This window comes from Falco biarmicus, chromosome 12 (genome assembly GCF_023638135.1).
Source record: "Falco biarmicus isolate bFalBia1 chromosome 12, bFalBia1.pri, whole genome shotgun sequence".
Lineage (NCBI taxonomy): Eukaryota > Metazoa > Chordata > Aves > Falconiformes > Falconidae > Falco > Falco biarmicus.
Window position 1 is genome coordinate 26,386,141 of NC_079299.1, and position 17,704 is coordinate 26,403,844.

At 43.9% G+C, this 17,704-nt stretch overlaps 1 protein-coding gene across 1 annotated transcript in view; it reads right to left on the reverse strand.

Moving 5' to 3' along the window:
* Positions 1–3,105: 3,105 nt before the first annotated feature.
* ISM1 (isthmin 1) overlaps positions 3,106–17,704 on the reverse strand; it is a 43,219-nt gene continuing 28,620 nt past the window's right edge. The window contains exons 4-7 of the mRNA XM_056357714.1: positions 14,062–14,329; positions 10,851–10,994; positions 8,036–8,125; positions 3,106–6,346 (exon numbers count right to left, since the gene is read on the reverse strand). Of these exons, the coding sequence (XP_056213689.1) occupies positions 5,829–6,346; positions 8,036–8,125; positions 10,851–10,994; positions 14,062–14,329 (1,020 nt within the window). The 3' untranslated portion in view covers positions 3,106–5,828. The remainder of the gene's footprint in view (positions 6,347–8,035; positions 8,126–10,850; positions 10,995–14,061; positions 14,330–17,704) is intronic.

Sequence of the window (17,704 nt, forward strand, 5' to 3'; positions counted from 1 at the left end):
CATTCAGCCCTTTCCTATTTTCTTACCTGACTTGGAGAGCCCTACTCAGCCAGACAGGGTTTTTTCCAAGGCCAGCTGTGCCCTGGCTCTTTTTGTGGCTGAGCAATGTCCCCTCAAGAGCTGCCCCTGGCAAGTGGGGAAGGGGGATGACTGCAGCTCGGCTTTGGGACAAACGAATGGGTTAAGCACAGGTGTGCAGAGGCAGGAGCCAGCCCGGAAGATGGTGCTTGGAGTGGGAGCTGGTTCCCAAGCCTCCTCTGCTCCCCAGAATTTCTGATGCACATCCTGCATCTACCACCATGGTGTGCAGGTGCTGACCCTTGCTTCAGGCATGTTTTGGAGTCATACCAGACCTCTCTTGAAATCCATAGAGTGAAGCACTGTTCCACTCTAAGCAAAGCATTGGTCAGGCCTGTAATAAACAGCAAATGCTGACATTTAACATATGTAATGATGTTTGCCTAGTTTTAAAAAGGAAATATTATCTAAGTGTGTCTTTGAAAACTAGAGCCACCCACACTTCGTTTTGTTAGGTTTGCCCAGTTTGACCTGTGTAATAGTACCAGCACTTCCAGAATATAACATTCTGAATCTCTTATAAATTGTGCATTTTAATGAATGAAAAGCTTCTATGTGTTTAGAAGTTACCCGCCCTCCCTGATCCTTCTTGTGATAGAGAATAAGGAAAAAAATTTATAACTCCCTAAACTGATAGAAAATTAGCACAGTCATAAAAGGCATGTGTGGCTTTAGCAATGCAGCTGAAAAGGAAAAATGAATAAACCTGCCACTCAGAAAGTAGAAGGCAGAGCCAAAGAATGACTGCTGCAGTTTCAGCTTCCCAGCCCTTTTCCTCCCCATGCAAGTGCAAAAATAGCTTCGTCCCCCTGTGGAGGCCAAAAGGAAGTGCTCTTCTGTAGCGCCGTTCCTGCAGACCCTACACTCGGCAATGTACTGCTATGAAGTGCACGACTAGAGGATATCCTAAATTAATTTACATAGATCTATAAATATATGCATGTGTGTGTATTTGGTATGAAATATGAAACCAGTCCTTTCTTAGCCAACCCCTTAATTTGTCTGAAGCAGTGCAGGCATAATGGAAACTGCCCACACATTTTTCCATTAAAAGTTACAAAGGCAAGGGTGGGGGGAACTGGTGACAGAAAAACACATGCGCTCTCAGCTGTCACATACGTGCCAGGCAGCAACACACACTCACACGAGTTTGCTAGAAGAAGTGTCATCTTTACGCTGATGCTTATTGCCGGTCAACTTCCTGCTCATGCCCTCCCTCCTAAGCAGTCTGGGCTCAGTGTGTATGGAGAGGAGGGACATGGCCGTGCCTGCGCCTGTTCAGGTGCATGCAGTGAGCAGCGTGAGCGATGAGCTTGTCCATCTCTGTTTTGCAGGCTTCCTCTTCTGGATTAACAAGTGAGAGCCTTGCCATGCCATTGCCCCTCGTGTGGTGTCAGATGATTGTACAGGTGACTGTATGGAGCCTGCGGAGTAACTTTGTCTGCATGGGTTACAAACAGGCTCCCCACCCTGCCAGCTTCTTGACCCTGCTAGGAATGGCGCTCGCCAGGTTCCTGTGTAGCCTGCCCAGCCTGAACATGAGTAATTTTCTCCAGGGATGGATGGATGTGTGATTGTGCTGCTGAGCATGAGCCAAGGCAGTGCTGCAGCAGCAGGCACCCAGTGTGGCGAGCCATGCTGGCTGCTGGGCGACTCCAGGGGCCCCTTGATGGAGAGAGCAGGCAGGGGAGCACCGGTGCGTCCTCAGCCTCAGGCAGCTCCCCAGGCCACCACCAGGAAGTGCAGGTGCTCCCTCGCTGCCTTCCTGCTGCCAGCCAGGGAGACGGCCACAGGTAGGGGACAGCGGCATTAGGGCTCAGTGTGGTCTGGCAGGCATCCCCTTGCTAAATGGCTCATGTATATACTGCAAGCCCCTGCCACCAAGCAGCAGATTCTTCATCTGGGAAAGGTTACTACTTCCCCCCCCCCCCATCTTCAACTCGCCTGACCCCACTGAATTGAAAGTGTCAGGTGCATCAGTTATTCATTGCAACCAACCCTACATCTCAGTGAAAATGCTATATATGGAAAAGGCAGTCCTATGAACTCACTAGCATTTTTTTAAAGAATGTGTTGTGTTGACAGTGCTAACCATTTTGCACAACGGGGGGTGGGGGTTGGGGGGGGTGGGGGGAATGCAGCTGGTAACTAATGCAGGACTGTGGGGATTCGTGAATATATGTATGTTTTTGTTTTTCACTATATTGTCCTATAACCCATATGCATCACTGCGGGTTATGTTAGTGGAATTTTGCTGCTCAGCAGCTGTCCCGGCAATGTGAAGCCAGGCCCACTCATCCTTTTAACCATCAAAGGTACGCATTCAATCCATTTATGGATGCCTCAGGGCACTCTAGCAGTGCCAGCTTAAGGCGTTCTTGCCAACTCAACTCTAAATCCGTGCGGTAACCGGTATCTGTCGATTGATTGGAGTTAAAAACAACTTGGATGACTTGACTGGTTCCTTTTGCTGCACAAACAGCTGTGCTTGCCTAAAAGAAGGGTAGTGCAGAGGAACCGGAGGCCAGGAGATGAAAACATGCACTCTGGCTTTGCTGATGAGAAATAGGTACACGGAACTGCTCAGATACGGAGAGGGTGCTGTGAAGTCTGTTTCAAGTTTCCTTCTGGGAGGCAGGATGGCTACCAGTGAGGGACTCGCTGAGGATTGCTCAGTGTTGAGACCATGAGCCCTGTTTAGTTCTGCTTGTTTCAATGCCCCTCGTATCTTTGCTTGGGTCTTCCAATCTGCACAGTCTGTGGTAACTTAAAAATGTAGCAACAGCTTCTTCCACCTACCAACCTGTGCCTAGGAACCCAAGACTACAAACACTTCCTCAGGTCTTATTCTAATATAGAGAGCTCTGTATTTAGGAGACTGAGCCCAATTTGGCTGTGGCAAACTCCAGGACCTTGCTAAGGACTACTACACACAGTCATTCCAGGTACAATTTTAGTTGTTGTAAAGGAGATAAGGAAAACAGAATAGAAAAAAAGCAGACTGGCCCTGAATGGATCATAATTTATTTTAAAATAGGACTGACTTTGTTTTTAATAAGGACCGTTGCTTAAGATTGCAGAAGTGTGAATGCTGTCTTCATCTGTGCTCCAGGACTTGTCCTATGAAAAACCTGGTAGGTCCTCACCAGTGGTTATTACGCTGCCTCAGTTTCTAGCCTTGGCAAATTATGAGTGGTAAGACTTGAAACTTTGTGCATTATTTCATTTATTAGAATATTTTTTCTTCTTCCCTGACACTTTATTTCTCATGTTCAGTATTAATGGTGTAGTAGCATTTCTCGATAGCACCGTAATTTACTAATCCATAAACTGCAGGGATGTGTTTTATATTTCGGGAATTGTGACCGCCCTCTCATTGCCTTCCCAGAGAAACCTGAGACGGTTGTTCCCCCCACATTGCTAAGTGAAGTAAAAAGCAGAGCTTTCTCCACCATGTTGCAGAAAATACCTGTCTTCCCTATTAAGTGACTGATCCTGAAGTTGCTTATGCCTTTCATCCATCTGCTGTCAATTTAACTGGCTCGGCTAGCTAGTGGTTCCTTCTTATGACCCTGCAAGGATTTACAAAACCTGGTTTCTATAAAAATTAAGGGGCGATCCCCATGTTTACCCTCTTGCTCAACTAACCATGTTTTGTTACTACCAGCTAGTGCTAGGGTATATCCACGTCTCCCCCAACCCCTGGCTCAAGCCAGCATCTGGGAAAATCCGATGACATGGCCAAGATTTCCAGCTGCTGAAGTTACCTCAGTAGATCAGTTGCGGTTGCATACGTGCCCGGACTGCTGTATTTCTGGAAGCCCAGAGCAGAAGTACAGTGCTGAGCACTGCAGCCTGTCAGGCTAGGGCTGGCAGAGCCTGGGAGAGCCTTTGCAGCCTATGCACCACATCTGGCCAGCGTGGGTGTCCAAGGCCCAGGCTGCTTATTAATCCCCTGATTTGCACCACCTGGGCAGACCAATGCAAGCCTGACACTTTGCAGATGCAGCGGACTTATTATGCATATGTTAATGCTGGGGACACCATGCACTCATCTGGCCAGTAAGTCGCAATCAACCAGCACCTGAAAGGCCAACAGAGCTAGAGAAGAAAAGATTTACAGTATATATGTGTGCCTGCGTACGGCAGAAGGAATTGTCTTTCATGGCTGTCTTGCATCTTTCAGCTAGGACTGACTGCAACACAAGATTGCTTTTACCACTGTGTGAGGTTCCACATGCAGTACACATATGTGTATCAGAAGACATCATCCAAAAATAGGCATTTCTCTAGTAACACTTAGCCTTGGTTTTCCAAATGAAGACATTGACTTGCAGCAAGACAGCCTTTTACAGGATGGAACTGTAAGTATTTATTTACCCATGGTGTAATTTTTATCTTTCATAGGAATGCAGGTATCAGCTGCTTAATTACAGGATTATGTATGTAAACTTGCACTTTATAAAAATTTGGAAGTAAAGCCTTTGCCTAACAACAGTCTTGTTCTTGGTAATCAAGTTCCATCTATAGGAGCCTTTCATGTTAGAGACACAGCCCACTTGTGAGTTATTGTTACAATTCAATAAATACTTTACAAAAATAATGCTAGCTTTTCAAAAAAATTAAGACAATTTTAACTCACCAATAGTTCCTCCCAGACAGCTTCCTTAAAGAATAGCTTCTTCTGTAGGACACTGTGTACTCAGCATATGATAAATGGGGGAAAAGGGCTGGTTGCATGCTTTATCTCAGGGAACTTGGAAATGTGTATTCCACTTTTCCTGTTCTTTCAAAAAAATAAACTTCTTTCTTTTCTTAAAAGAAAGAAACAAGCAGATCTAAACGCTCTTCATATTAAAAATTAGGGGGTACCTGATTTTTGGTTTTTGGTTTTTTTGCCTTTGACATGGTTTCCTGCTCTGGCCTCGCTCCTCCAAAGACTTATGGCATACTTAGTTTACAGGTAGCTGCTCTGCAGATCTACCCCCCAGCATACGATGTGAGTCCTGACAGCTGTAGCTCCGTATCTGAGATGTTTCCAGGAGTCGGCTGTTTGTAACTCTTGCAGAACCACTGCATCGAGACTTTTCCTGGTCCACAGGAAAACCACGGCTAGTCTCCCTGCAAGCCTACCCCAGATGGACTGCAGAGACCTGAGCTAGAAGGTAACAGGAAGAATTCCAAGAAAAAAATTGCTAGTAACTGTTGATACTCACTTTTGAGTGTTACCGTTAAAAAAAAATATCTTTTCTTAGACCTGACTAGTCATGAAATCAATTATAGAGAGAACTGGTGCTGTAGGTGCATTAATCTTGTAAACCATTCCCATATGGAAGAGTGCATTCTTCAATCCTATTGTTTATAACAACTTTTAAATATGTGCCCTCCTCAGCTGGGACCTTGGGCCTGATGGTGATGGCAGCTGCCCCCCCCCCCCCCCACCTCACACTTACGTTACAGTTGGGGAATAAAATTAAATGTGTATTATTAAACGATTGAAGTATAAAATCCTACCAGGACAAGTTTTATGTATGTCTGTATGTAGAAATAGGTGTGTGTGAGATAGAGAGATATGTGTTTATAAATTACACACACTATGAAAAATACTTATGTATTATATTACAACTATATACATTCATTAGAAAGGAACTGATCAACCCCTGTCAAGGAGACAATGCAGCAGCCATTACCAGTTCTTTGGCATCCAGGAAACAAATGCTATTTTGTGTCTGAAGAGGAGGAAAATCCTCTCAGTATTCCCTTGCTTCTTGAAATTGCTTGTAGTAGTCTTCGTCTGAAGGGTTTTCTGTACATTTCTGCCCATTGTTTGGAGGCCGTGCTTCATTGTATCGGCTCCAGTCACCTTTGCATATAATCCAAGGCAGAATGTCCACTTTGTAATGGAGTTCTGCTGAGAATTCAATGCTGATCAGGTTTGGTGTACCTGCCCCTTTCCCTCTGGTAATCAGCTGCATATTATCATCATAGCAGCAGTGCTGTGCTGCAAGTGTGGTGCTTTCCAAAGAGAGCATGGAGCGGATGCAGTATCGTGCGGTGGGCTTATAGATCTCCAGTTTCTCCTTTGGACCACTTGCATCTTTCCAGCGGAAGTTTTTCCTCTTAATTCGATCATAGATTTCAGCAGTGCTGTATGCGACTTCTCTGGGGTAGGAGCACGGGCAGCTGGGAAGATCATTGACCACTTTGTGCATGTATTTCTTCAAGAACTCACTTTTGCAGCTCATCCATCTTTCACAGCTATCGGTATCTGTTCAAGGGCAGGAAATGGAAGCTTAAGATACATTATGCAGCATCCCAGTTTGTATGATCAGTGATATCAAATGAGTAAAGCCTAACTGTTCAGCACCAGTGCTTTGCTTAAGAAAGAAAAAGCTTGCCTCCCTACCTGCAATGTGTTAATGTGCTGTCTTGTCAAATAATCACGTGTGACTGGCTTCAGGGCCTCAGGCAGTGCTAGTCTGAATTGTAGTGCAGCACCATGCCAGTAAGAATCATTTGGCATTTTCTTCTACCTGGCAGATTCCAGTTAAGCTGCCAGTATCCCCACGCAGCACAAGAGACACTGTCATGGGTTTACAGGTGACAGAACTGAACGGGGAAATCACAGTGATTTGATGACAGTCTCCAGTTAGTTTGAACCCCTTGTCTGCGCACTCACCTTGTAACAACAGCAGATTCAGATGTTGAAGGATTAAGTTTCTCATGATGCTAGAAATACAAAGATGGCAAGCAAGGCCTGGATTACTTTTCCTGAAGTTCATTATTAAGCCCTAATTCAGTCTTTCTTTCAACTAACAAATACCTTTTTCTGTTTGGTCTCCATCTTCCCAAAGGGGTATTTCAAGCAGCTGTAGTTCAAACAAGGAGACCGACATCTTAGCTGGCAAATGCAGCCAAAAGTGATTCAGATTCTAAAGGGGCATATGTGACATAATATCAGAGTGTCTGTACATTAGGAGGATTTAACGGCACCGGAGTCATGATTTATAGCTAGGATTAAAGAGATTTATAGACTAGTAGCGTATTTAATACTGGCACTTTATTATTTTGCGAGGGTCTTGGGAGAATCCAGTTAAACGTCTCCTTCCTAAAACATTATTTAAGGTGTCTGTATCATGCTACCAGCTTTCAAAAAAAACCCCCCAAAAACCCTGCACATCTTGCCCCACACTTACTTAACAGGACTCTGGAGTAAGGCAAAGACTGGGACCTAAAACTCTCACAGCAAACATTTGCGCAAAATATTTACTTAGTGATGTGTCCTGTTTTTCTATCTCCTTAAAGAGTCCTATCCCGGCTATCATTAACTGTTGTGCTCTACCACCATAGGCGGGGGATGCTGGATTACTTGATTTATCCAATTAGTTCAGCACCCAGTGTCTAAGATAGGCCACGCTATGGTTTCATTGGAGGATTGAAATCAGAACATTATAGAGGTTGGGCTGAGTTTTAGCTAGGGCAGTCTTGAGTCATGCCCTGTAAAATCTCACTGACTAGCCCCACTGCAGCACACATAGTTGTAAAAGCCATGCATGCTTGTAAAAGTCATTGTCTTTTTATTTTTAACGTTACAGCTGTACCTAAAATGCTTTTACAGTATCTTCCATTTGAGGCTGTTTTAGCAAAATGCTGAACAGCATTTGATTTTTCCCCACTCTGCATTAATGTGGAGCCTTACAGCTCTTTTCTGAGCTAGGACAGAGAATCATTTTATAATGAAAGCAGCACAGAAATTTGCTAAGACTTAAGAGGAGAAAGATTCAGTGAGAGAAGCAAGCTAAGGTTCAGATCATAAACTTAAGCAAAATAATAAATGGCCATTATTACTGACATTTTTAATGGTAAACTCAAGATCTTGGACCTGCAGCAAGAGTTCAACCAGGAAAATCTAAGTAAGTCTCTTACCTGTTGCTGAAAGATTGACTAGGCTACTTACCAACTTCAAACAGTTTGGTAGCGTTGAAGTCTTCACTTCCTGCAAGTAAGCTCACTTCTGTGGCAGCTGTCCGGAAGGTATCTTCGATCCCTAAGACAAACACGTGTTAGTGGTGGTGGTGCTTTCCCATTAAAACACTGTGCAATCAACTGCTTCCCTGCCATTCCTTCCTTCCCCAGTTCTGCAAGGTGCTTTTGTTTGGCAGGGAAGCCACCTGAAGTTGCTGCTGGAGGGAATGTTCATTTAAAAGTATAATGACCAAGGAATCTGTGGTGTTAGGAAGATAAAGCAGTAGTTTAGCCCAAAGGTCTAAAGTTTTCAAGTTTTAGAGCTTAAATATAAGCAACAAACTGGTCAGTTATGAACCCAGTGCAGGGACAGCAGTGAGGGAACAGATTTAATTCCTCCTCTTTCGGATGCAAGGCTTGCCAGCATCTCCCAGTAATTCAGGTAGGAGCTTTGCAAAAACTTCACCAACAGCCACTTGGTCAGCTTTATGTGACCAGCATCTTCTCCAGAGCATGTATCACAAGGGACCGACAAGATAAAAACAAACGTCCTAATGGAAACTCTAAAGCCCTGGGTAAAATATCATGTCTAAAGGAGACAGCCTTTGTGCCACTTTCTCAAAAAGAGCAACATGCCTGAAGACAGGTGAATAAGTTCACATCTGCCTATGGAAAACCATTTTTCAGGAATTACGAGGAAGAATGACGCTGTTGCAAGAAGACTGGTGCTTGCTGGTCTCTGCCTGTGCTAGGGAGTTAAAAGGTGTGAGTAGGTGAGAGATAAATAACCTCTCCCATCAATCCCATCCCCCTGCAGCTACGGCAATCAAATAAAAATATCTGGATCTTCCAACAACCTGCAATTTAAGTGTTTGCTATCAGTAGAGAGAAACACAGATTGTCAGAAAATGTATTAATTGATCTTGCCAAAGTAAACATCCTTTCATTGCTGCTTTAGTTTGGCCTACCTACCAGCCTCATGTTTCCCTTATGTTGCTGTGCCATGTGGCCTTAAAACAAACATCTCTTCAAAGAAGCATTTAAACAGGTTTGAGGGTTTTTTCCCTCGCCATTGAATTAAAGACCTTCAAGAAAGAGCAGAAAGCTCTTTAATATGTGATAACTATATGGTTAATAATGAAGTCTGTTCACCATCCATCTTCTTGCCAGTGAACTTTCTCCTGATCTCCTGAACTGGGGCATAATAGTGGCTTGCAAGCTTCAAAACAGCCTCAGGCTGCTTTTCAATAAAATTATCATAGTTTTGCCTTAACTCCAGCAGTAGATGCAGAATAATAGATACCCAAGAACCCATTACGGGGCAGTAATTCACTGCCAGAATTATACACAGCAGAAGCTGAGCTTTGCCCTTGTAATTTTAAAAATGTCAGCACAGCCTCAAAGAGTGAATATGTTTTGCCTGCTGATCGCTGGGGGTCTGTTATATGATATATTCTTTCAAGTTTGCCACTGTTTGATGCTAGCCGGTAATAAATACTGGAGAATGTAACTGGGGGCTACATACTTTCATCTGGAATTAACCCTTTATTATTGACCATCCAGAAACACCTTCCCCCTGAACAGCCTAGCAGCCATTACCTTGCAATGGATGCGCGCATCTATCTGTGAGTGAGTAATTTCTCTCCACCTCTCTCACTGAGACCCCAAAGTCTTCTCTGCAGTGCTGCTAACATTTCACTTCCCAACAAAAAAACCTGACCCCTAGTTTAAGCATTTCTGCCTTTCTGAGTCATTAAGTAGACTCAGTGAAATGCGTACCACCATGGCATGTGTTTCTACTTCTCTCCAATCTTGGGAAGTACTGAAATGGCACATATCCCATGCATTGTGGCAACTACTGCATCACTGCATTACAAACGTGGCTAAATCCAAACACACAGCAGCATTTAAAGAACATCACGGGAAAGTTTTCCATAGCAGCTTTAAATTTTTACAATGTAGGTCTGAGTGCTCAGCCCTGCTGTCACCAAAGCAAAAATTGCCTGATAGTAAGGACACCTCTGTTACTGGCATTTAGATGTCAATGCCTGTAGATGAGTCAGAGCTAAGGTAAGGCTTCTTGGCCATATTTTCTGAATACATTCAAGCCAAAACTAGACACTCCCTCATCCCACTCTGCACAATTGCTGCAGAACCAGACTTGTTGGTTTATAATTCTCCAATTATCAAGCAGGGTGTAAACGAAAGAGACGACATTTCCACCTTAACATTGACTTTCTAGGACAAGAAATATCCAATGAACCCAAAATCTCTGGAGTGAAATGCAAAGTAGGTATTTAAAGTATTTTTTTAATATTAGTACACATGGAGTCCTAAAGCAACTCTGTATACGTTAAGCACAAAACTTAAAAGCCATATAACTGGTATGGAGCCATTTGTTCACAGCACAGGCATGCCCATTCACTGCACAGCAAAATAGGAGCTCGCTGAGGTAAAAGTCAACACAGCTGTTTTGAAATTCTAAAATGAATACAGATTTGTTTCAAGAGAGTAGATTGCATCCTTTGGAATACAAAATGTACTGTCCACAAAAACGCCTGCTGTAACCTAAAAAACGCCCGTATTTGCCTTTTGAGTCCCTGGGAACAGTAGACTGCATCTATCAGCGTATTATTACGAGCAAAGAACCTGCTGTTTCATAAATGGCCTTGCAAACCAGCGTGCGCCTGCCCACCGGAGCCCTTCCCCAGTGAGGGGACAAACGGGCCCTGGGCTCTGTGCACAGGAGGGCTCTGCCCCCCATATCCCCCCCCCCCTGCCTGCAGTTCCCAGGAACATGCTCACACCTGGGCAGTTGGGCCTGTCGCAGGTCCGTGACTCGGTGGCAGTGCAGGCGTACCCACAGGACCTCGTCCGCTTCTGATTGCCACTCCCGCAGGTGACGCTACAAAGGGACCACGGGCTCCAATCTCCCTCACCGTCAATATAATCTGTGAAAGAACAAAGATGAGGAAGGAAATGAAGAAACAAAACTCCTACTACCCAAAACTACTGTGTAGTGTTTTTTATTAAGAAGGCAAAACAAGAATGGAATCCAGATGTCTCTACCTGAAGCTTGGGCTAAGTGCCAGGCATAAGCCTGCTGTTTAAATGGTATTCACACTTGATGCTCCTCAGGGAAACGCATGCAACATAATTTGAAAAAATATTTCCTTTCTCTTTTGACCTTTTGGCAGCTGAGAATCCTCAGCTGCAAAGCTGGGTCATGAACTAACAGTACACGTCTATCCACATAATTTCCCTGTATATAGGAATATGTTTTCTGACCACAGACTAATCAGGCACAGGATAAATTAAGTTTTCTTTTTCATCTTTTCAAAAGACACAGCAATTGCACAACAATACTCAACTAATTTTTAGGGCACAATGAATGTTGCACTATGGGAGGCTGAGGGTCATGCATGAAAATTGCGATTTTGTTTTTCGGTCCCTTGAACAGGAAACAGATATTACAGGAATACTGCCATGGATATAGGGAACCACATATGCATCTTGCACCCAGAACAACATGCAATTTGTAGCGTTTCATGTGAATTATTAAATAACATCAAACCTGACGGTTTACTAGCAGGAACTTCCTGAAAACAAAACACAACTTTATTCTCTTCTGGGACAAAGCCAAGGGCAAATGATGCCAAGTCTGCACCACCATGGCTCGGTACCACTCTAAGTATCTAATCCCTTTTAGAGCCAGTCTCCTTTGTTTGCTGTGTGAACATGGTGGCACATGCCACCTTCTGAAGGCCACCAAATGTCGTGCATGAACCAAACCCGTTTGCTCACCTTCCCAGCCGAGAGTTGGCTCTCGCTAGGGAACATCTGGCTTAATGGATTTCTCTGCAACCTACAGGAGATACTTAACTGACCCTGAGGTCACAGCTTGCAGCCTTTGCTCATTTGGGTTAAACCAGCACTGGCAGCAAAGCAAAATAGGGTTTAGCAACTCTGAGCCAGGCCTACTCTATAGCTATAGGCTGAATATGTATGTAATTGCAAGACACAGGGACAGATCCCTGCCTGCACTGGCCTCTGTGCTACATGCGATTCCCACTCCCCCGCCCACTGCCATGCTGTCTGTGGGCTTCCTGAGCTGGTTACTAGAACACGTAACTTGATTTGTACCATATGTAATGACTGACGACAACTCTGTGGGGTGCTATTAAACATTTATTGCCAGGAGTTATGGGAAGGTTATATATCTCACTCGTAGCAAGCTGCCTAGATGCGAGTTCCTCGTGGCAGGGACCTTATATGCTTTTCCTCCTTTTCATACACCGCTGCCAATGAGGAAGCCACCACACCCGAGTCAGGTGCCCATGGTGTGATGTGGGGGGCACATGGCTACCGCCTGTGTGCAAAGACCCACGATTCCAGGATTTGCCAACAGGTGGGCACTGCAGCAGTCTGAAGAGGCATAAGATGCCTTAAGAAAATGTGCTCTGCCCTTTCTGCCTGGCCCCGCTCTCCTTCCCGGCCCTTTTCCAACTCTGAATTTTTTTTTTCCACGTGGCTGGCAAGGAAGAGGGAGGGTGAGCAAGTGCAACGCTGTCAAAGGGCCCAGACTGGAAGGCCCAGGAAGGGCAGGCAAAGCCATGCGGTGCCTTTTGGCAGGGGCAGGAGGAGGGAGATAAGAGCCATGAGACATGAGAACAGGTCAGCGGGTGGAACTAGCACAAGAGCCCCATACAGGCAGGATCTGCAGCTACATCCCCCTGGCCAGGGGCACGGCATCCCAGGTTAGTCGTAAGGCCAGGAGCCTTTCCCAATCAGCAGGGTGCTCTGCTGCACAGCGGAGAGCTCTAGCATAATTTTCAGGCCTACCTACCTAGTGTTTATACCGCACTATGAAGCGCACAGTATCTACTATTAAATACACCATGTGTGTATTTTCAGCTGGAGCTTAACCTGTTCTTCCTATTTTTGCATTTGTAATTCTTCTTTTCTTTTTTTTTCTACCATGATTATTTGTGAACACGATTTTATTTTACCTAAATGAATAGCTACCTAATACGTGAATTCTTGGCAATAGTGCGTGTCCACAAATAAAGGCAGGTGCAAAAAGAAGGGATAGACTTCAATCTTCTGGCCACAAAATTTAATACATATGTATGTATTTAAATATTTAAATTCCACGAAAAGTCTCCCTCAATTGTTAAGGCTTTAGGACTCAAAGTTAACCAAAACGGGGAAAATAAGACTGAATCAGCGCATGACAGGCACTCTGCAGTATCTAGGGAATGCAATGGAAGTGCCAGGGTAAAAGCACTGTGGCTTTGAGACCCTGCTGTAACCAAAAAATCTTCTGTATTTACACACAACTTAAATCCGAGAGGCTCTGAGCTATACCCATGAGCACATACTAGTTCACCTCCCTTGAGTCATGCCCATGTGGATAGTCACAGCCCGCTGGGGCAGTGAATAACTAGCTCCTCTGTTTCTGGTTTCTGCAACTGTTTCATACAAGCTGAAAACAATTGTTTTCGCCGTGACACATCTGGAAGAGAATTACACACGCAAATACACAATGTTCCTGCTGCACATGCCACTCCCCACACATGCACCAACATAATTCATCATATTTGTGTATCCACCAAATACTACCACGTTTTAGATCTTGCTTATTTATCCAATAATCATATTTTGGTTCCCAAACCACTGCACGTTTCTAAATTTGTACTTATCCTTACTCTAAAAATAAATATGAAACCTTGTTTCCTTTGTTTTTAAAAAAAGTACACTTAGGGCTAAAAAAAGGTCCTCTTATGGGCTAACTGGTATGATTTTCAAGATTATAGACTTACTAGTGGAATGCAGCTACCACAGTACAGCTTGTGCATCTGCACAGATTTGTATTTAAAAGCTGATGAACAAAAGCCACATGTTGAAAAATTCTATTTTGTTTGGCCTACTTTCAGCGATGCCTCACCATTCTCATTTCCCCCAAACTCATTTTTACAATCCCAAGATGCCCGTAAGAGGCCTGGAACGCAAGCTTACCATACTCTGGCTGCTCCTTGGATTCAAATCTCCGGTGACTGGGTGCATGGCTATCCCACCCACCGAGAGGGTTGAGGAAGTTGCTGTCCTCAGTGGTGCTGTCATACTTGTAGTCCTGGTCACCGCTGCTCATGCGAGTCAAGGTGGAGGACCTCTGCCACCAGTTTCTCCAGTCTGGTGACGGGACTGGCCAGCTAGGCTTGCCGCTCTCCTTCTGCAGATCCTTGTCTGTCTCGGTGTCGGGGCCATCCACCACTTCAATGGTAACCTATGGGAGGCAGAACAGAGCGGGCTGGCTGTCAGTGCCTCCTCCTCGTCCGTGGGAAACTTCCTACGCAGCGAAGACAAATGACTGGTGTTCCCTTGCGGAGGGGCTGTGTAATACTGTAGGGTTCGCATGGTGCAAGCCACATGCAGGTTACTGAGCCCAGAGATACGCAGCAGCTGAGTGATTCCTTCTGCTACCTTTGCTGAATCAGACCTTGGAACAAAGGCTAGGAAAAATCCCCCACAAAATAACAACCCATGCTGTGCCTAAAAGCTTTGCAGCAGAATTTTCTGCCTTGTGGGGAAAGATGTTTAAACCTGAACATACATGACCAGGAAAAAGAAAACCAGATCTGTTACTCTAATTACACTGAGGCTGAATTTGAGGCAAGCATGGAGCACACCAACGCGCAGAGCCCGTTGCAAGGACTTGGACTGACTTGAGCCAGGGCCAAGTGAGTCTGTGAGTGGGAAGATGGAAGATGCAGAGGCCAGGGTCTCTGCCAGGTCTGCACCTGCCTTGCCCTCTGGCAACAGCTCAGCCCAGCCCCCGGCACAGCCCTCCCTGCAGCACCAGCACCTCCATCACACAGCGGCGTGGGCTGTCACCGCTATGTGAAACCGCACTCTGCTGTGGTGAGAGCCAGCAGTTCTTTCAACTGTTGCCGAGTAAGTCACTTGCTGCTAAGCCCTCTGAAGTAAGTCCTCTTTCTGTGCTGGAGAGTGGAATGATACACAACCCGTTCACGGTTTCTGCAGAAGCCCAGAGCCAAGATTCAAAGTTCGCTGCGGACATCATGAATGTAAATACAATTCTGCATAGGAACAGCCCTTGATTACTCCTTTTCTATGCTGAACAATGTGTAATTATGAAAACTTTGGACAAATACTGTGCGTGCATGTTGGAGGCTATTTAGAAATAGGAACTGGACATCAGAAACCCTGGCGCTATGAGTCATGCAAGCACAGCGTGGCCACAGGTAAAACATAAAATGCTCTGATGTTTCATGCTAATGTGGTTCAGTGATTACACTGGACTGGCTAAACAACTATGATACAGAAGGGACTATCAGATATATCTGAAAGGTTTAATAGGTACGGAGGTTTTCTTCATGTTTTATAGATTTACAAAGCTGTCTTTCAAGACAGCACCCCATGAAAATCGAGTTATGCAAACCCAGGAAAAACAGAATAATGTACTATTATGCTAAAAGGCTTTTACATGGCTCCATGGATTTGTACTTTGGATAAAAGGTTCAGTTTTATACGATGATCTTAATGGTCTTTTCTGTCCTAAATGATTCTATGATTCTACGATAATTGTTATGAGGAAAATCACAAGAGAAAGAAAGGAAAGAGTGTCCGTGTTTCTTCAGTTACCTGTGATCCAGAGAGTAGTGTGACATAGGAAGTGAAACAGAACTGCTGCCATAGCTTCGTAGCTGCGGACACAGCTGCACAGACAATGCCTACACATCGTTTTTTTGGAGAAAGGAGATTTTGCACCTATTGCATGCTTTGCATTTGACCAGAGACCAAACCATTGAAGTGAAACAACTTTGAGGCTACTAAGAAGTTCCACTGGGAGAAAGAACAAGAGTGAAAGAAAGTGCAGTTGTCAGCCTAATAGCATCTTTACACAAGAGATATTTTACTCCCAGGCTAAATATGGAATTGGAATGATTACTTCATTAAACCTCAGTTTCTACAGACCAAGAATTACAATGGATTTCATAAGTTTTAAAACATCAGGGTTAGTTCAGGGATTCAAAATTGTTACATCTATCCAAGCAAAACAGAGTTTTCACAATAAGTGAAAGGAAATAGTGTTACCGAGTGGCTAACACTGTGCACTGTTGGCCAGTTGCAGGCCTTTAGTACTGCCCATGTGAAAATTAGTATGACTTTAGTACTTCAGTAGCAAGTCTTTTTAAGACCACATTAACTCTATAAGCAATGACTCAGCAAAGTGAAAAAAAACCAAAACCTAAACCAAAACAAGCAAAGCAAACCAAACCCTCTCATAAAAAAAGGCAGGGGGCACTTGATAATGATTCTATCTGCTTTGGTAATGGTTGTTATATGACAGTCAATCAGCATGAACTCATTATTTCAGCCAGGTACAGTCTGAAGAACCATAGGGATTTGCTTTAAATTACTTTTTCAGGATGCCAAGTCACTTTATGCAAAAGCGGGTTTGTAGGGACAGAAATTTCTGTTGAGCTATGTGCTGTGCTGGGGAAGACAGGCAGGTGTAATGCACAAGCTTCCAGCATCATAAGACCTCACCAGACTTCCAACGTGCCACTGACTTCCGTGACATGTCTGTGCAATAAGATATCCCTCTGCAGTCTGTTTTTACTATCAAGTAGGCTTATTAGAAAAGGTCTTTAAAATTAATTTTCCAACACACAGCCTATTTTAAAAAATGAACATACCAAAAGCAAAATCCAGTGTGGTACTGTGACACACAGCTATATTCCTCTCTCTGCTGCTTAAAGCTTTGATTACCATGTTGTTTGTTTAACGTGGCAAAAAACCCCACATAGAGTGAAAGAAATTCTATAAAGAATCCTGTGACTGTCTGAACTGCCACTCTTGGAAATTAAAAAAAAGAAGATAGCTTCAGTCGGCTCCAGTACTGTTTGTTTTCAGGGGCTCTGCTGTGCTCTACCCAGCCCCATTTAAATCTAATGGACCTTCCAGAGGCAGGGAGGAAATCAGTGAGTAAACCTAATAATTCCTCCATGGTATGACCCAAAAGTTAGGGCAGAGGTGTGAGAACAGGCTGCTGCTTCAGGCGACCGATTGCTTCCTTATCCCAGTGTAAAAATTTTGAAAAATCAGCATTCGCTGAGTTCTTCCCAGTACTTACAGATAGACTTAACATTAGCCCATGACTATGCATATACATGATACACAAAGACGTATCTTGTTTCATCAGTTTCTATACAGGAGGTTGTTTATAAAAGAAAAAAGAAATCAGATCTAGAATGAGAGTCATTAGAAATGGGCATTTAAAGTGGCTCTGAAAAAGCTTTCATGCTGTATAACTACTCCAACAAAAACATGTTCTCTCAAAAATTAAAAAAATAGACCCGGTTTAGTATTTCTGTCTTGGAGACTGTTTTAAAGACTTCATTTTCTCAGATTTCTTCTTCCAGAGATTATGAAAACTGTAAAGATTATTTATTTTTTTCTCAAGCTTTCTAAAATGTCTGTGGTAACATGGTTCTTATATAAATCCACAATCATGTCCAGAAGTATTCAAACCTAAAATGAAGCCACTTCTTTTATGGTTGTGTGAGCTACAAATAAGGATGTTCCTCTTAAACTTGTTAAAAACACTTGGCATAGGTACACTAAAACAACAGAT